Source organism: Gadus morhua, chromosome 14 (assembly GCF_902167405.1).
Source record: "Gadus morhua chromosome 14, gadMor3.0, whole genome shotgun sequence".
Lineage (NCBI taxonomy): Eukaryota > Metazoa > Chordata > Actinopteri > Gadiformes > Gadidae > Gadus > Gadus morhua.
This window is the reverse complement of record NC_044061.1, coordinates 3,126,212-3,146,585: the sequence shown is the minus strand read 5'-3', so window position 1 is coordinate 3,146,585 and position 20,374 is coordinate 3,126,212. Positions and strand designations below refer to the sequence as shown.

The 20,374-nt window shown below is 49.3% G+C and overlaps 1 protein-coding gene across 1 annotated transcript in view; it reads left to right on the top strand.

The window, feature by feature from the left end:
- LOC115559107 (serine/threonine-protein kinase BRSK2-like) overlaps positions 1-20,374 on the top strand; it is an 80,625-nt gene that overhangs the window by 55,517 nt on the left and 4,734 nt on the right. The window contains 13 exon segments of the mRNA XM_030377782.1: positions 626-659; positions 1,097-1,165; positions 3,329-3,475; positions 3,747-3,778; positions 4,267-4,431; positions 5,292-5,389; positions 5,889-6,042; positions 11,125-11,185; positions 12,876-13,560; positions 14,535-14,583; positions 15,501-15,624; positions 17,317-17,497; positions 18,600-18,692. Coding sequence (XP_030233642.1) covers positions 626-659; positions 1,097-1,165; positions 3,329-3,475; positions 3,747-3,778; positions 4,267-4,431; positions 5,292-5,389; positions 5,889-6,042; positions 11,125-11,185; positions 12,876-13,560; positions 14,535-14,583; positions 15,501-15,624; positions 17,317-17,497; positions 18,600-18,692 — 1,892 coding nt within the window.

Genomic DNA, 20,374 nt, shown 5'->3' with positions numbered 1-20,374 from the left:
CTCCTTGATTGGCTCAGGGAGTACATCTCACCAGTCAATCCCAGGTGAATGAATTCAACTCGGAGGAGAGCAGGGAGGGAGGGAGCAGAGAGGATGGTGTCGTGTCTTTGGTCGTTAAAGTCTTGATGTATTCCGCTCTTTCTGCTTTGGCTTCCTTCATGCCGAATCCATCTCACCTGCAGCTCATTTAACCGCGATGCAGTGGCCTTTCCCAGGGGAATGCCCCTGTTTCCTCATTAATATGCCCTGTTTGATTAGTCCTTTGCACATGTTTTGTCACTTTGTTCAAGTGGGTTAATGGAAAACGACTCAAAAGGTAAACAACCATATATCGAGGTATCAGGACTATTGCTTATTAGTAAGCTGCTCTCAGTGAGCTTTGAGTGTGTGTGTGTTTGTGTCTTTGTGTGCTTGTGTGTGGTATACTTCATAATTTAATTGTAGTATGCACCGCAAAAAGCAGGGGGCTTCGTGTGGGCCATTGCGAATACTCTTGACTCTTTCATAATTCTGTGTGTGTGTGTGTGTGTGTGTGTGTGTGTGTGTGTGTGTGTGTGTGTGTGTGTGTGTGTGTGTGTGTGTGTGTGTGTGTGTGTGTGTGTGTGTGTGTCCCCTCTCCCCACAGATCTCCACATTATGCCTGCCCAGAGGTTATCAGGGTAAGTGCACTCCTCTCCTTTTTCTGTCACACTACAGGCCACTCTCGACAGTGCCTCTTATATCACCACTCTCTCTTAGCTTTTGTGATTTCATTGTGTCCTCTTTCCCCTCGCTCTCTCCCCGAACTCTCCTCTCTGTGTGCGGTAGTGCACTTGACCCATGCTGTGCTATCTGAAGGGAAGGTGCGGTGTGTCTCTCTGTGTCAGTCTGTGTGGTGGTGCTCTTGCATTGAGAAAAAAACAGGACCGCAATCAAAGCATAGAAGCATCCGTAACCTGAATGACTCATTCTTTCGCTCTCTCTCTCTCTCGCTCTCTTTTTCTTTTTCTCTCTCTCTCTCTCTCTCTCTCTCTCTCTCTCTCTCTCTCTCTCTCTCTCTCTCTCTCTCTCTCTCTCTCTGTGTTCATCAATGTCTCTCTGACCTCCCTCTCCCCAGGGAGAGAAGTACGACGGGAGGAAAGCAGATGCGTGGAGCTGCGGGGTTATCCTCTTTGCACTGTTAGTGGTAAGTGACAGCTCACCGTTGACCTGGCGACCGCGACCATAGACTGTAACTGTGGGTAACGGTCTCTGACTCACCACGACCACAGACTGTTTGGTGCTTTTATTGCCTTTCTCCTTGAGAACGTGAATGTGAAAAGTTGCACCAGAAAATATTGCGTATCAATACGGGTGTTGGTTTGACGAAATAGGGGAAGATCCTTGCAAAACTGCTGTAAAAGGCCGATCTAGAGTGCTTTGGTGCACTTACAACAATCGCTGCAGACAGAGAAAAGTGGTTGACTCATCGAGGATTTGATTTAGATATTTTGGCAATGGAAGGTAGGGGTAGCATTTCAATGTAGCTTGAAAGAGTACAATTTATAGTAACAGATACATTATAAAAAAATATAATATAAAAACCAACTCACATTGGCAGTATGTTGTCTGTTCCATTACACTTTCTTTAAGGAGTCAGAATGTAGGCTTTTGGGCAAAGAGTTGAACTGCATGTCCAAATCAATGTTTGTTTCTTTTCTGTAGAGTTAGAACAACCAAAATTAATATCTAGGCACTACATCATACATTTTGTCTTATCAAGTGCTTTCCTGTTAGTATTTAATTAATAATGAAACATGTAATACATTATAGCAGGAGCCTGCAGGGGTTTCCTGTCATTTACCTGTTCATCTTCTGAACACTTTATGAGCAATAATGTCAGCCTTTGTGTTGACAACCTGGTTTTGATTTTATAACTTTAACTTTCACTTTGACACAGGAATATAATTTTTTTTACATATTGAGTAGAGCCATCTTTGTGGCATTTTTTTGTCTGAAATTCAATCTAGTTAATACGGTGGGCTCACATGCAACCCCAGCGGCTACAGAACAGCCTACCTCATCCGCTGGTGTTGCATGCGAGTGAAATCTATCCTCCAAATCCTCGCTCCAAGCTTGATTCTGTAGCTGTTTCAGTTTGCTTCACTGATGTCCGTTTAAACATGGGAATAGGATAATGCCGGATTCCTTTTAACATGTCATTATGGTGGATTATGTTTCAGGGTTTGAATCAGGCTTTTACATTGCATAAAAAAAATAACCAACTTGCCCAATATGGAGTTTGTAACAGTTCAACACAATATTTAACCATCATGCAAATGTGATGTGAATCATGATATAAATCATCATTAAAATGAACCAAACGATCGACTCTGAATGTGCTCATCACATCCGATGCAGTTCCTACATCGACCATGTGTGCTGCATGCTACCACAGACGGATACAAAATACAGCGGAGTGTGATCAAGAGAGAGACTGATCTTGTGTGATTAAGATAGAGAGTACTCAACACTGTCGTCATGCGAATATAAATCTCCTCGCTGTCTCCTTTGTTTGGATTACACACACAGTGTCAGCGGCCATCTGGCATGTGTCTCCTCCACACAGTCCCCCTTCCATCAGGATAAAGCACATCAGTCATATCACACAGGATATTATAAACTACCCTGCCCAGCGACTGAGAGAGCGTCGAGGCCTGTTGGTGGGCTGGCATGAGTGATGCTAATGTGGCGGTCATATTGCTACGATTAAATTAACAAAAAATAATACATACATGACAAACTATTAATATATTCCTTATGTTATAAAAAAAAAAGGATATGCATTGACGATGAGATGATCTGTTAATCCAACTGCTTCACACTCACATTGTACTTTAAAGCCACAAGGTTGCTTTGGTAGTTTTATTACAGTTTTGGGCTTTTATACTGTACATTCATTTTAATTAAAGCCCAACACTAGTGAATCCCATTGGCTAGCTTAATGTCAATGCTAGAAGGTTGCTAGTTCGATCCCCGGCTCCTCCTAGCTGAGTGTCGAGGTGTCCCTGAGCAAGACACCTCACTCTAACTGTTCCCGAATAGCTGGCTGTCGCCCTGCATGGCTGACAACGCCGTTGATGGGTGAATGTGTGCATGAATGGGTGAATGTTAGGCAATATTGCAAAGCTTTTTGAGTGGCCACTGGTTAGAAAAGCGTTGTGTAAAGGCCTATTATTTATCTTTTTACCATTTAGTCTGAGAAGGAATGTATGCTAGCGTTGAGCTAGTGCTGAAGCAGGAGCTGCTAATGAGCTCTCCTCCTCCTCCTCCTCCTCCTCCTCCTCCTCCTCCTCCTCCTCCTCCTCAGGGCGCCCTGCCGTTCGACGACGACAACCTGAGGAACCTTCTGGAGAAGGTGAAGCTGGGCGTGTTTCACATGCCTCACTTTATCCCCCCCGACTGCCAGAACCTGCTGCGGGGCATGATCGAGGTGGACGCCACCAAGAGGCTCACGGTAGGCTGGAGCGCTCACTGCCTCACAAAACCGCAGCGCGGCAAGCACGTCCATCCCAACTGACACACCCTTCAACGTGTTTGTGATGTGAAACCATTTACAACACAGGCGTTTGTTTATGGATGGCTATGAACTGTATTAACCCCAATGGTTTCAGCATTGGTACTATTCATCTTGATGTGATGTTTAAAATAAGGAAATAGTAGCCTTTAAAATATGTGTGTTTTGCTGTAGCTCATGAATGCTTTTCCCCCCTCTCTCATTCTTGCAGTTAGAGCAAATCCAGAAGCATACATGGTATCTGTAAGTAGAGCTTCCTATATATTACCCACTGTGTGTGTGCGTGTTTGTGCGTGCGTGAGTGTGTGCACATGCCTTCCCAGGCTCCGTGCATACGTACGTCTGCCGATTTAAAAATCCATACCAGCAAATCACTGAAAGACGAGAATCGCACTCTCCACCGCCGTGGTCATGAAAAACGAAATGCTTCAATGAGGACCAACTGAGTGGCTTTGAAGGAGCGGTTTAATTAGTCCCGAGTGCTGAGTTTGTCACAGGCCATTCACCACCCTCCACATCCTGCCATGGAAGCGCTGATTTTTCTTCTTCTCCTTCTCCTTCTTCCCCTTCTCCTTCTTCTTCTTCCTCTTCTTCTTCTTCTTCTTCTTTTCTTCTTCTCTGGTCCTCTTTTCCTTCTCATTCTCCTCCTCCTTCTCCTCCTCCTCCTCCTCCTATTCTCTTTCCTCTTCCTCCTCATCCACTTCCTCCTCATCCTCCTCCTCCTCGTTCAGAGCCGGGAAGAACGAGCCCGAGCCCGAGCAGCCGGTGCCCAGGAAGGTGGCCATCAGGATGCTGGCAGCCCTGGAGGAGATCGACCCGGACGTCCTGGAGAGCATGCACTCTCTGGGATGCTTCCGGGACAAGGCCAAGCTCACCAAAGACCTGCTCTCCGAGGAGTGAGTCAGCCAGCGAGGGGCGAAGGACGTGGCTCCTCTCTCTCCCAATTAACAATTATTCACCCAAGGCAAAGTGAATAGTGGGGAATGTATTCCCCACTATTCACGGAGCCTGAGGTGAAAATTAGTTTTAGTATATACTACACGTGAACACTCCAAAAATAAACAAGATAACACTTTTTGCCGGGATTTATTTGTTTTTATTAGCAAACGAAGCAGGACTTTCTGCGATGCAAAAAACATCCTGAGTTTGAGATCTCAATCATAGGATATTGCCCAATATCCCGAGATAGCGAACCAATTAAATTGAGCCATCTTAAGAGGTTCACGTGTAGCATATATAGTATTTCTTGACCCTTTTTTGGGTCAAGAAATACTAAATAGTATTGGTAGTGTGAGGAGAGTGGTCTTTGAGGTTTTAGTTAGCGTGGAGTTGTTGGGTGATAGACGAACAGGAGGAGACCAGTTAAAGAAAAATGCAGATTATAGGAGGTGTTAAAGGTGAGCACATAAAAAGAACCATGGAGAAGAGGTTATTTAGTTTTAAAGGGGAGAATTAAATGTTACCATTAAAGAAACACTTTATGTGTTTCAAAGGAGGTGTGGTTAAGAAGACTAATTAAAAAGGATAAGGAGAAAATAATCAATGAATCCTTTTGATTCGTATTCAAAGATTTTTTTAAATGAGGTTGCGGTTGATTTAAACATTTAAAAGGGTGAAGGAATAAAACTAATAATTAAAAAGAGGAGAGACTAATGTTATTTCGATTCATTAACATTTTGTAGTGACGAATATTATAGGAGTCGCATTAGAAGGAAACATTTCTTACTAACCCTCTAACCCTCTTTACCCTCTGCAGTGACAACCAGGAGAAGATGATCTACTTCCTGCTCCTGGACCGTAAGGAGAGGTACCCCAGCCAGGAGGACCAGAACCTGCCCCCCCGCAACGAGATAGGTAGAACCCCCCAGACACACACACACACACACACACACACATCCTCCCCATCCCAACTGCTGGTTGTTTAAGGAAGCGACATCAGCAAGATACTTTTCTGAAACACTGTGACTGAGGATACCACAACTCACAGTGGTGTTTAACACTTATCTTTTACATATGGGTTTATGTACCATGTGACCGAGCAACGTTCTGAATGATAGATGTATGTTTATATAAAGTGTTTGTGGCAGCTGTGGCCGCTTAGGAAAGCAACGTTTATCCTAGAAAAGATATGCAAATGAAATGCTGCAATTTTCTGCAGTTTGCGTGTTGGATCCCACATAAGGACTCTTTTTAAACAATCTCCAAAACCAGTGTGATGCTGGGGCTCCACACATTACAACCCACTTAGCTGCTGCACCAGTTCATCCACTGGTTCCTGACCAGTTCTGTTATCCTTCCTCCATCTCCCCCCTCCGACCCCCTGGTTAACCCCTGACCCCTGACCCCTGAGCAGTTGACCCGCCCAGGAAGCGCGTGGACTCCCCCATGCTGAGCCGTCACGGCAAGCGGAGGCCAGAGAGGAAGTCCATGGAGGTGCTGAGCGTGACGGAGGGGGGGTCCCCGGTACCGGTACGACGAGCCATCGACATGGCAACCCACGGACAGAGGTGAGAGGCGGGAGGGTGGGTGGGGTGGGGGGGGGAGGTTCTCGTGCATACGACGCATGAACCCCAGGACTGGTTGTGGAGATGTTGCCGTGGTTTCCCTGTGGTACTTGTGTTGTGTTCTGGTATTGTCCGCTGCCTCACGGAAGGGATGAGAGTGATACAGGGTCCGTGATTTAGCACTGAGGCTGATCCTGCAATAGACAGCAAGGGACGCAACAGCCTTTCTTACACACATTATAGATACAGTATGTAATGTAACATGTCATTCGAAATCAATCTGATTCGAGAGATGCAGGCGAGGTGTTGCTAAAAACCTACGTCTTTAAACTTGGCAGAGAATCGTTCCTGGCTAGAATAGTAAGATCCCCAAAGTCAACCAAATTCAATCCGAGCACTGTTTGGATTTCATTTGACAAATCATTTGAGATTCGGTGCCCTGATTCCTATTTTCCATGTATGATTTAACTTATTCGCAATGACAAGTTTTAACAACACTGAATATATTAGAGCATGAATCATATCTAACAGCAGACCTGTGTAATCATCATTATTATTATTATTATTATTATTATTATTATTATTAATAATAAATAGTTTAATACTAATACTTTGTGTAGAGCCATACATGTATGATGACATTATGGTATCATTGGGAAACCCTCCAAAATCTGCCTCAAGCTCACATGCATAATTTATCATACGAGGTCTCGTTTGCTCACGATCACAATCGGTTATGGAGGAGCAGTTTTAAGGGCTTATGAAGATTATAATAGTTTCTGTAATGGATGAAGCATGCTGTTATGGCCTCTTTCCATGCATTTATGATGCCTTATGCGCTGCAATGGAGTAGGTTTATCTACACTGGGTTTATAGGCAGCATTGCATGAATTTATTCATAGCATTTGTAGCATGCATCGAGCTGTGATGAAGACATTATGGGATGGCATTGCATATCCATAAGGCATCTGTTATACTGGTCAAAACGATGTGTGTGTAACTTTAGCACCTTTTGTGGAAAAGGGAGTGAGTTTGAGCAACTGTGGTACCTAACATTGAGAAGTAATAAAGATTTACTCTAAGAGCCTTTAAAACAAGGCTTGTAACATCGTAAAGTGTAGCAACTTCTGTATTGATTCATGTGTTGCAATTCTGTGTAATGCGGTATTACAGGTCAAATCTTTAGAAAATGCTAAATATTTTTTGATTGTGAAGAATTTTTGATTTTGTATGTAAAATAAGGCTTTTAGGTTTACATTCAGCGGGGACATGAGGAAAACTAATGTAACCAACAAAAAAAGACAAATGCAGACTACAGTGTTGATAAGTGTCTCTTGTCGGTAGAGAACAACCCTAGCGTAGAGTAGAGAGGAGAAAATGGTGGTAAAGGCCATTTTTCAGACGTGCACATAAAACCCTGAAGAGAAATGCATTAGCTCTTAAGTAGCGAAATGCCCTAGACTCAAACCATCAACGTGTTCTTAATGGTCGTCTCCACGGTTCAACTGTACACATTCTCAGATCTAATGTCAATCGAACATTTCATCATGTCTTCAGAACGAACTGATATGGCAAAAGACACACAGACACACATACATACACAAACCCACACACACACATATGCACTCACCCACACATTCCTAAACACACACACACACACACACAAACACGTATGCACACACACACACACACACACACACACACACACACACACACACACACACACACACACACACACACACACACACACACACACACACAGAGGTACAGCTCGATAATGTGAAGCTTTTACATGTCCTGCACCAGGGTTGCGTTGATATCACAGCCCCCTCGGGCATTGACTAGTAATTGTCACACAAGGACGATAAAAGCTTGGGCAGTGCAATGTGCTTACTGAACAGCTCAAGGCGGCAAGGGATGGGGCCTTCTCAATGTAATATGTTTGTGTTCAAAGCATTGATGACTCACGCACCCCCATGAATGTTGCCTGTTCCTCTTCGCTTCTATGGTTTCCCTGTAAAGTGGTCCGACCGCATGGATTCTGTGCAATGCTCACTGTTGTTCTAATAATTATAATTATTATTATTATTATGGTTATTGTTCCATCTGGTCTCATGCATGTATTCTCTGCAATGCTCATCATGATTATCATTCTATCTGACCGCATGTGCTAATTACGACTGGTTTATCACCGAATGTATTAGTGGACACACTCACTTTATACACCTTGGTTTGTGTCTGATCAATGCATGCCTTCTGCTAGTATCTTCCTCACGTGACTTCCTGTCTTCCTGTCCTGATTTCCCTGCCCCCCCCCCCCCCCCCCCCCCCCCCACCTCCCTCCGTAGCAAATCTGTTTTCAGTAAAAGCTTGGATATCACAAACGCTAACTGCAGCAAGGAAGAAAGGTATTCTTACTTGTGTTTCTGTGTGCTGTCCCCCTCCGGTCTGTGTAGTGTGGTGCGTCTTCAGTCCGTCCCCTGTCTGTCCGTCTGTCTCCACTCGGTCTCTAGTATATGTAGATGTTTTTTCCATATCACTCCATACCATTACTACTAGCCTACCCTAAACTAAAACCAGCGTATGAACCGGAAGGCAGGGGGTGAGACGCAGGGTGAGACCCGGGGTGAGACGGGGGTGAGAAGGGGGGTGAGACGGGGTGAGACGGGGTGAGGCGGGTTGAGGCGGGGTGATCTCTCCCCAGGTCTTAGCGCTCGTACTTCAGGGGAAAAAGCCAAACAACCTTACATAATAAAATGTGTCTCTTTGATGTTCCGTCTCGGCCGTCTCTCCGGGCGACTCTTATCTGACGTCCCTCCTTCGATCTTCTCCGCTCGGCCGTGTTTACCACACATTAGTTCTGTCTGCTAGCGTGTGTGTGTGTGTGTGTGTGTGTTTGTGCTTATTTAGGTTTTGGGCCTTGTTTGGGTTTGTTTACTGTGTTTTTGTGTGTGTGTTTTTGTGTGTGTGTGGGGGGGTTTATCTTTTTTTAGGTGTTGTTTGGGTTTGTCTAGTTTGTCTAGTTTGTTTGGGTGTTTTGGGGTTTGTTTACTGGTTTCTGCGTTGCGAGTACCAGCGATACGTTCCATAAACGTTTAAGCCGCGTGCTGCTCTGCTCCGAGCCCCTGCGGCCGACCTTGTGCCCGTGGAAGTTAATTATAGATTTAAACGATCATTTAAGGCGTACGGGATGGCTGGAAACGCAGATGCAGCGTTGTGCAGATCAAGGCGTCCTCAACTGTGCTTCCTCAGGATTGTCCTTAGATGTCTCTCCTAACTGCAACGATCAATTAAAAGATATGTTTTTCTACAGTATAGGGTTCACACATGCATCCATTGACCAACACACATACAGTACGTTCACGCGTACACACATGCGCGCAGGGTAACGCACACACACACACACACACACACACACACACACACACACACACACACACACACACACACACACACACACACACACCCACAAACTTATTTTCAAAATCTTTTAAGCCATCTGACCATAATTAGATGAAAACGAGTGCAGAGATTCATGCGCCACGCGGCCTGTTAGCCTAGTTTATAACTTCACAGCCCCTCGCTGGCTGCCAGGGCAACCCGATGCGTTGTGTACTGTGTACGTTAATGTGATAACCACAGGTCACGGCTCACAGCAGACAGGCGGATCAGTGCGGACCGCCTGTTTGTAGCTGATTTATTCAGGGGAGGAGGCATTCCACAATCTACCAACGTCCTAGTCACCGTCCCTCTATTGGTTCATTCGTTTATTCTGGCCCTAGGCCAGGGATCATCCCACGCGTATCTCATCTGAGCGTCCAGAAAATCGCATCAAACGTTTAGTTTAGTTTTCTGAGGACAAATTTAAGCGAAGCATCCATCCTGTGCAGTTAATGACATCGTACGCCAGGCGTGATGTCATGCTTGCACGTACGTGTGTGTGTGCGTGTCTGTGTTGTTGTATTGTGTGGCGTGTGTGCTTGTTATGCATCTCTGCGTGTGTGCGTGCATTCATTCATATGCACACACATGCGTTTACGTGTTCAAGCAAATTTAATATGATTTACTGTTTCAATTTTCCCTTGCCAACAAAACCAAATTGTCTACGGGCAATTAAATCCCCCTCTCTCTGTGGACGGGGCTGTGGGGGGGGACAAAAGGGGGGGTCTTTGAGTGAATGCCCAGCATGAAATCCAGGGGGGGGTGGGGAGGAGAGGAGAAAAGTAAAAGAGGGGAAGACGGAGGGGAAGATGTGAAAAGTTAATGAATCGTACATGAAAGATGAGGAGGAAAAACAACAACAAGCATGGAGAGGAAGAGTAACACACCACTGATTAGTTTTGCAGACTCACGCTTCAGTTCCGACGTCCTCGAGTCTGTCGATTTATAGACGCTGGTGCTTTCACCGTGAACATTGTGGGGAGTCGCAGACACATTCTGGCCGACTAAAGACCAGTCGGCCATGCTGTCCGACTGGTCTTTTTTCTCCTGGTGGAGATAAGGCTGCTTCACTGCTCGGAGAGATAAGCCCGCTCTCCTTCGCACCGTAGCGGACTCGAGGTGTTGCTTGACGCGCAGGGAGATAAATGTGTGCAATAAAAGTGTTTGTGGAAACAACAGGGGAACAGCCTGCGTACGATGGAGCTGTTCTCTCCCGTCGCTCCATCAGTCACTCCCCTCCGAGTAGAGGTGTCTAAGACCGGCTCTCTCTGGTCTCCCGGGGAGCGAGGGCAGAAGGATGGAGTGTGTGTTACGGGCCTGCCGCTAATATCACTAACCGCAGAACGAAGGTCTTCATGGATGCTAAACGCTCTCACCTTCTGCCTTTCCTCATGCTGTTTTATTTACTACTGTGTGTGTGTGTGTTTGTAGTCTCCGAAATAAATGGGATAATTATATTGATGTTATGTATAATTTTAAAATGTTATTTAAAGTGTGTGTGTGTGTGTGTGTGTGTGTGTGTGTGTGTGTGTGTGTGTGTGTGTGTGTGTGTGTGTGTGTGTGTGTGTGTGTGTGTGTGTGTGTGTGTACACCTGTGTGTGTGTGTGTGTGTGTGTGCCTGTGTGTGTGTGCGTGTGTGTGTAGGTCCCGGTCCATCAGCGGGGCGTCCTCCGGTCTGTCCACCAGTCCTCTCAGCAGTCCTCGGGTAAGTGCCCTGTGCCACGGCACCGGCCCACAATGCACCTCTTCTCTCCTAGCTTTGCTCTGCTGCTGATGTCATTGGGTCTGAGCGCACACAGCTGTCCACCTACTGTCCCCACTCATCGGGCCACAGTCACTGTGCGGCCTTCATCTAAAGCCCATCTCTCTGCGAGCCCCATGTGTAATTAAGCCGGGTTTAACATCCAACACAAGTTGAACTCCAGGTTGAGAAAGTAAGAGTCTTTTGAGTCACAAGAGTGTCCGGTTCTCCAACTGGCGGTACAACCGACGAGTCATGCTAAACAAAAGTGCTTCCTCGACCTGGAGTGTCGTGCCACTGCATGCACAGCGATGCTAACAGGCCACCGGCTTTGCCTGTCCTGCGACACGATGTGCTCAGGCTTCCGCTTCAGACCAGTGTAAGGAAGCCCAGTGGACCGTGGCTCTATTGGAGGCCACACGATGAGCTCTAGATGAGATTGGTCACTGGACGTCCACACATAAGCATTTCATCGATGCAGTCCTCCATGCTGGAACTCGTACGAGTGCCCTAACCCTAGTTCTTAGCTAGCAGCCCTGGAGATAAACGCTTTCCAAACAGCACTGTGTTCCGTTGGAGGTTGCGTGTGAAAACCCCAGCCTCTGCTATGCATAAAAAATGTCTGGTAAAGCACATTTAAAGGAAATCCATGCATTTTAAAAGGGGAACCTCAGCATGTGCAAAAAAATGTCGATCGAGCCGTTTTATAATTAAAAACCATTGGTTTCTCTAAGGTAGAAACCGCCATGGAGAATTATTTACGCTTGAACATCAAAATATTGTACGTGTAGAATAAGCCGGTTCTATTTGTAAGCTGAAATAAATGGTAGTAGTGGGTGTAGAATTGTTCAAGGCACGTTAATCAAACCTTATGTCAGCTCTACAGAACATGCAACAGTGCAATTGTGTTTCTGATTGGCTTATTTGCCAGCTGCTGTCACATACCGGTGATACCAGTGGCTAACGTTAATTGGCATTTAAACCCATCAGAAATTGAAATCGCCTGTTAAGTGCTGTGCTGTTTTCTATTGCCCTCTAGTGTATTTCAAATAACAGATCATGCTTAGTCTCTATTTTTTCTATTAGGATATTCCAAAAACAGTTCATGTGCTATATAAAGGTCTGGTTGAGGCGGCCGCCCAGCGCCCAGCACTCAGCGCTCTCCTTTCTGCTGCTAGCTCATTCATTCCACAGCATCGCGCATGCCCTCCTGCTGGCGCACCCAGGTGAAGGGCGAAGCTAATCTAGTTAGCTTCCCGGCTGGTTTAACCCACTGTCTCTGCTGCCTCTGTGAATGCTGCGTAACGGTCTCTCCACACTGCTGCCTCCTGGACCGGCTCACGGACGCTAATCGCATGTTCTGTTTCTTTTTTTCTTTCTTGCACTCTCACCACCACCACCACCACCACCACCACCACCAACACCACTCCCTGCCTGCGTGTCACTCGCTGCACCACTCAACTCATCTGCTCCACTTTGCCTTTTTTGATTCCTTTGTCTCTCTTTTGGGTGGAAAAATCTTATTATTTTCCGGGGGGGGGGCTGCGGTTTCCGCTACGGCCGCTGCTACGGCGCTCACGGCACACACGCGCTTCTCTCTGCTGCTGGCTGCCGTCCCGTCGGTGCATGACCCCCCCCCCCCCCCCCCTCGCAGCCCGTCAGGCGGTTCTTCGTGCCCCCCCAGTCCCCCGACCTCTGCCAGTCCCCCAACTGTAGCCCCACCCACTCGCCGGGGGTCAGCCTTAACGGGGTGGGGCCTCGCGGACCCCACTACCAGCCAAAGATGGGCTCCCCCCTCATGCACCCCCGCACCCAGACGCTCCCGGCCAAGCCCAAAATGTCGGAGAAGCCCCTGCAGACCACCCGCTCCAACCCCCTGCCCAGCACGGCCGGGGCCCCCGCCGCCCCCAAGTCCGAGCCCTCCACCCCGAGCCAGCCCCCGGCGCCCTGCGTCCCGGGCAGCCCCCGGGCGAGGCGCCACCCTCCCCTCACCGTGCCCCCCAAGCTCTCCATCCCGCTGTCCCCCGTGCCCCCCATGTCCCCGCTCCGCCGCCACCCGCCCCCGCCCCGCCGACCCCACCACCACCACCACCCTGACCACAACGGCAAATGTCTCCCCCCCGTCGCGCAGGTGACCCCCCACCCCTCGCCGCGAGGCAGCCCTCTCCCCACCCCCAAGGGCACCCCCGTGCACACGCCCAAGGACAGCCCCGCCGGCACGCCCAGCCCCACGCCCCCGCCCAGCCCCTCCATCGGCGGGCTGCCCTGGAGGACGCGCCTCAACTCCATCAAGAACAGCTTCCTGGGCTCGCCGCGCTTCCACCGGAGGAAAATGCAAGGTAGGGCTCAGGGGTGTCTCAGATAGCAGCCGCCGCCCCCCCCCCCCCCCCCCCGGACGGAGGCTGCTATCTGAGCCCCACCACTCACTGTTTTATTAGTAGGCTTCTTTTCCTCTTTAACCTTTTTCAAATCTTATCCGGCGTCCGATCAGTATGGTAATTGCTGCGGCAGGGAGAGTCGATTGAGGCGTCGACGTTTGCGTGGGACTCGCTCCCTCCCCTCCCCTTCCCCCCTAACAACCCCCCCCCCCCCCCCCCCCCCGGGTTCAAATGATCTCGCTGCTTATCGCTGGATTTAGCTTCGCTTCACCTTCCCTCGTCGCACTTATCAGTATCACACAGTGGCCCCTGGCCATGTCTCGTCGGGAGATAGCGCTCTCATTACAGACTCGCAGAATTGTCTCATTCCGCCGTCGATTTTCTAATAGGTTAGCGATCGGACACGCGCGGATCTACCTTAACGAGCTCATGCGCCGATACAAATCGGCTCGTTTGTGCGTTTCGTTTTTAATTTGTCGGTTGTTTGCTTCTTAAATGGTGTGAAAACACGGTGATGATGGAAATGCTAGTCAGTTTGATGCCTATTGTGTGAGTGTTGTAGATTGTGCAAACGGGTCCGCTGAGAACGTCAGTCACCCACGAAAGAGGCTCCTCGACCATACTAACCTTTGACCTATGGGGCGCCATGTGGCTCAGGAGGTAAAGCGGGTCGGCTGGTAACTGGAAGGTTGCTAGTTAGATCCCCTAGTTTCTCCTAGCTTAATGTCGAGGTGTCCCTGAGCAAGACACCTCACCCTGACTGCTCCCGACGAGCTGGCTGTCGCCCTGCGTGGCTGACACCGCCGTCAGTGTCTGAATGTGTGCACGAACGGGTGAATGTTAGGAAATATTATAAAGCGCTTTGAGAAGCCACTGGTTAGAAAAGCTCTGTATAAATGCAGTCCATTTACCATTTATCTCTTGTGCATCCACAGTGCCCACCCAGGAAGACATGTCCAGTCTCACCCCGGACTCTTCTCCAGAGTGAGTGAAGAAAAGAGGCCAATCACAGTATCTCATTATCCGTGTGGAGCAGCTTAGAGAAAGGCCTTTGTCAGCAGCACTAGCACCACGGAAAATATCTCCCAAAACTGTTATCAGCACAGCCATGATGAGGTCATCACTAATGGTTTAATACGGGAATGTTGCTGAGTGTGTGTTTATAGCCTGACTTTACCCAGATTACCCTTAACGTGTCCCAGTAGCCGGGCGATACGAAACCCAGCGAAACATCACCCGTGTGTTGTGTTAAAGAAAGACCGGTGAATACCAAGCGGTCGAATCGGGGCCTCATTCCCGATTCAGGAGAGTTTTCTGTAGACAGACAAAAAGTTACTTTTTAATCACATCTCTGCTGTTGACACCGTCAGATTTCGGAGTTGTTTCATTCATTATTCAGAGGCTGTGAGCGCCGTTTGCTTTCCACGCGGTGTGTATGCTAACCACGTCAGAAAGGCTTCGGTCGTCACATCGCAGAGCCTCACTATGAGACCGTATCACCAATACTGCCTCTCTCTCTCTCTCTCTCTCTCTCTCTCTCTCTCTCTCTCCCTCTCCCTCTCCCTCTCTCTCCCTCTCTCTCTCTCTCTCTCTCTCCCCCTCTCTTCCTCTCTCTCTCTCTCTCCCCCTCTCTTCCTCTCTCTCTCCCTCCCTCTTCCTCTTTCTCCCTCTCTCTCCCTCCCCCCTCTCTCTTCCTCTCTCCCCCCCTCTCCCTCTCCCCCTCTCTTCCTCTCCCCCTACCCCCCCTCTCTTCCTCTCTCTCTCCCTCTCCCTCTCTTCCTCCCCCTCCCCCCCTCTCTTCCTCTCCCCCTCCCCCCCTCTCTTCCTCCCTCCCCCCCTCTCTTCCTCCCTCCCCCCCTCTCTTCCTCTCTCTCTCCCTCTCTCCCTCTCTCGCCCCGCAGGCTGGCGAAAAAGTCGTGGTTCGGGAACTTCATCAACCTGGAGAAGGAGGAGCAGATCTTCATCGTGATCCGGGACAAGCCCCTCAGCTCCATCAAGGCGGACATCGTGCACGCCTTCCTCTCCGTAAGGCTGAGCCAATCACAGCGCTGCTAATCCACCGCCGCTCGCCGCTCGCCGCACCGGCAACCCTTTAACGTCCGCTCTCCGGCGGCCGGGCCGATCTCGTCTCACGTAGGACCACCCGCGGGGCCGGGCGAAGGGGGGGAGGGGGGGGGGGGGGATTGCGGAGTGCTGTTTGCGGGTCGGGTTGAAGCGTTGCCGCCCGTGCTGTGGAGCCTCGGTCGCTATTGTCCCTACAGGGTGTAACATGTGACCAAATACCCTGAGCTGTTATCTCAAAGCCTCGAGTCGCGTTCTGCGACCGGAGGGCATCTTCCCAACCTGGTCTCACAGGAATCCGTGAAATGACTCCGGACGAATAACTCGAAATCCGTGGACACATCACGGAAACACGCCGATTTCCGTGATGTGGCCACGGAATTCGCTCCACTGCAAGTTAATGACGCTGATGTTCCGTGGCTCACACACGGATCCCCGTTTCAACGAGCGAGTCGACCACGGGGGCTTAACTCAAAACCCGGGGTGGTCTCACCGAAACACTTAAATTGTCCTTGTTGTTACCACGGAAGTTGCTCCAATGCAAGTAAATGACAATGATATTCCGTGGCACACACACAGATTCCCGTTTCAATCTGTGTTTGTGCTCCCGTTTAAATCTGTGTGTGTGCCACATTTGACCACAGCGGGGGCTTAACTCAAAATCCGTGGTGGTCTGACGGAATCACTTCAATTGTCCGTGATGTGGCCACGGAATTTGCTCCAATGCAAGTAAATGACACTGTTTATCCTTGGCTCACACACGGATATCGGCGTGTTTCCGTGATGTGGCCACGGATTTCGAGTTAAGCGTCCGTCCGTAGTCATTTCACGGATTCCTGTGAGACCATGTTGCATCTTCCTGTGCCTGACGACCGTATGGTGCTAATCTCGAGGTGTGGCACGGAGGCGGTTGTCACGGAGACGACAGCGGGCGGCGGGCGGCCTGTTGGGTACCACTGGGTGTGCGATGCCACCTGACGCCCTGAGGCCCGTGCTCAGTCAGCAGGATGTAGCATGGTGTAACAGAACCCGGGCCACGCGTCTCCTCTCGTCTCGTCTCGGCTGGTCGCCGTGGTGATCAGGGGAGGCGGGGAGATGGGGAGGGGTCGGTGGTAGTCTAGGGCTCTAGCTCTGTGCGTTGGTCTGTTCTTAGCTTTCTAATTCGGTCCCTCACTTTGTCTCGCTTTTGTGTTGTTCTGCTGTATCTATATTTAGTCCTCAAAGTAAAAATATCTGTGTTTTCTCAAACCGACACTGTTCTAAACGTGCACTCATAACACATTATCTTCGCTTCTCTACTTCATTTTCCTTTTCCTCTGCCTGCCTGTCCTCTCTTCTCCCCTCCTCTCCTCTCCTCTTCCTCTCATCTCCTTACCTCTTCCTCTTCCTCTCCTATCCTCTTCCTCTCCTCTCATCTAATTTCCTCTTCCCCTTCCTTTCCTCTTCCTCTCCTCTGTCTCTCATCTCTTTTTCTCTTCCTCTTCCTCTCCTCTCCTCTTCCTCTCCTCTGTCTCTCATCACCTTTTCTCTTCCTCTTCCTCTTCCTCTCCTCCACTCCCTCACCCTGACCCTGTCCTTGACTCTCTCTCTCTCTGACTCTGACTCTGTTTCTCCATCCATCCTAACCCTCCCCCTGCCCGTCCTCCTCCACTCCAGATCCCCAGTCTGAGTCACAGCGTGATCTCCCAGACCAGTTTCCGGGCCGAGTACAAGTCCACGGCGGGCCCCACGGTCTTCCAGAAGCCCGTCAAGTTCCAGGTGGACATCACCTACACAGAGAACACCGGCGCCACCAAGGAGAACGGCATCTACTCCGTCACCTTCACCCTACTGTCAGGTACACCGCTAGACTGGGTACCCCCAGCCCCTTCTGCCGGCGATTTGAGTTCGCCCTGCAGAAGGGTCTGGAGAATAGCCATACATTTCTTTCTGCCTCCGATCCGTTTTTGCGGGGGCCAATCAAACAGCTGGCTTTTCCCCTGGCGCGCTATTGGCTGGTTTAACACAATGACGACAGGGAAGCGAAGGCAAGCAGCCAATTGCGAACAGAGTCGTTCGAACTAGGCCCGATGATCACGCCTCTTGTGCTGAAGAAAATGACAGCAGCCTCCCCAGACCAAGCTCAATCTACGATGGAGCTTGTTCTGGCTACAGCCAGGCTAGTACTCCGCAGCATGCCAGGCACACAGCTGGAGCCTGACGCGTCTATGGGTCAATTCAGCTCAGGAGGTAGAGCGGGTTGGCTGGTAACCGGAAGGTTGCTTGTTCGATCGCTGCTAGTTCGAGTGTCGAGTTGTCCCTGAGCAAGACGCCTCACCCTAAATGCTCCTGACGAGCTGGCTGTTGCCTTGCGTGGTCGACTCCGCCGTCGCTGTGTCAATGTGTGTATAAACCATTGTTAGTCGTTTTGGATTAAAGCGCTTTTAATGTAAATGAAACACGGAGCAACTGAAAATGTGTTTCTGTTTCAGGTCGTCTCTCAACGATACCACGTCCGTCCTTTGTGTAATACTTGTGCGCCTCAGTTTTGGTTTAAGTAAAGCGAATGAAGGACACTTTCCGTTTGAAAAGCAGCCTTTGTTTCATTAATTGTGGCAGTTTTCAGGGAGGCAAACACGTCATGTTCTGTGAAAGGATGGGTTTGTTGCATACATCTGACAACATTGCAAAAAGCTGTGATTGTGTCGCATAAAATAACAAAGCGGGATCTCGACCGGCCCTGCGTTAACAACGTGTCCCCCCCCCTCACTTTCCATTGATTGACATGCCCCCCCAATCACTGTATTTCTTCACAGCAAATTGACTTTTTATTTGTATCACCAATGTGTCCGTCTCACCCCAAAGAGAGAACCATCTCGGCCCCCAGACGAACACTAATGCGTCCTCTTTCTCCCCCCCCCCCCCCGCCCCACCGCCCCACGTCCTCGCCCCCCCTCCAGGCCCCAGCCGGCGTTTTAAGCGCGTGGTCGAGACCATCCAGGCCCAGCTGCTGAGCTCCATGGACCAGCCGACCGGCCAGCCCCAGATCTCTGGTAAGTAGGCTAACACCCACAGCTCCCCCCCCCCACCACAACCCCCCACGCCCTGCCTCCTCCTCTCTATGGCATCCTGGCACTCCCTCACAGCGCTGTCACGACCCCCCCCCACCACCCACCCCCCACCACCCCCCAGCGGCAGACCACATGCTTAAGGCTCCACATGCATGCCTTGCCCACGGGCCAATGCACCGCGCATAGAGAAGAATATGCAGACCGCGGCACTTTTACCAGCGCGCTCTCATGGGTTATTGGGAGGAGATCTGGGTTCTTAGTATCTGATCACTTCTGAGGTGGTGGGCATACATATGCATACATATATACACACATACATATATATATATATATACACTTATGTACACACTGCACACAACCAGGCATACAAACACATTTATATACACTGATATGTAAACACACAACATACACACCCACACACACACACACACACACACACACACACACACGCACACACGCACACATTTGTATGCAATGTGTAGACACACACACATTGATTCAGAAGTTGAACAGAAATACAGGCATAATATTATTGCATATCAAAGTCACATACAAAGGTAATATAACTGCACTGTCCCTCGTTATGTGTAGCTGTAGTTTACTGTATTATTTGATGCCTATAGCATTGAGTCTGTTGAAAGAAGAAAGATGAAAAATATATATATGTATATATAGATAGATATCTATATATATTGGCGTTTGCAGGCTACACTTGTGTCAATTAACTTCACTGTCAATGGCTTTGAAGGAAAAAACAATCGTAGTTATCTTCAAATCCCCCTTTGACCATATGTGGATATTCTGGGCTGCCTATGGATAGTTGGACCAATAAGAAAACACCAAAGACTTTGTGTTCTTCCTCTCCTTTGTTAGTTGTGTTTGGTAGTGTGGTCCCTATTCTTGTATCTCTGGTTGTTTCCTTGATAACGGTCCCCTCTGGTGGTTAAATACAAGTACTACAGCCTAAAGACTCATACCGCTATAATCCAATCTCTCCCACTCACAACCACTGACACAAACCTCTCTGCACACATACTTCAGGACAGCATGGAATGTCACACTTACCGGTTAAACCGGGTGCTTTCACACTTCTAGTCATGATCTCCATGTTGTGTTAGCATTAATAGCGCCTCCGTTGCGGCCATGAATCAGCAGCACCGGCCTGGCTTGTCACCGCCACAGATGGGAACTGTTATCAGGCACGGTGTCACTCACCCGCACTGTGTCGATGTGCTAATAACCCACATCCCCACCACCCTCTATCGCTCCACCCCCCACCTCTCGCTTCAACTCACTCTGTGGCTCGCTCTCTCGCTCTCACCCTCTCTCCCTCCACCCTCCGCCTCTCGCTTTAACTCTGTGGCTCGCTCTCTCCCTCTCACCCTCTCCCTCACTTTATCTCTATCTGTTTCACTCCCTCTCCCTCCCTCACTTTATCTCACTCTGTGGCTCGCTCCCTCCCTTTATCTCTGTCTCTCCCTCCCTCCCTCCCTTCCTCCCTCTCCCTCACTTTATCTCACTCTGTGGCTCCCTCCCCCCCTCCCTTTATCTCCGTCTCTCCCTCCCCCCCCTCTCCCTCCCCTCTCCCTGCCTCCCTGCTTCCTGTCACCCCGTCTGAGTCCAGAAGCAGAACCTGGACCTGACTGAATAAAGCAGCATGCCGC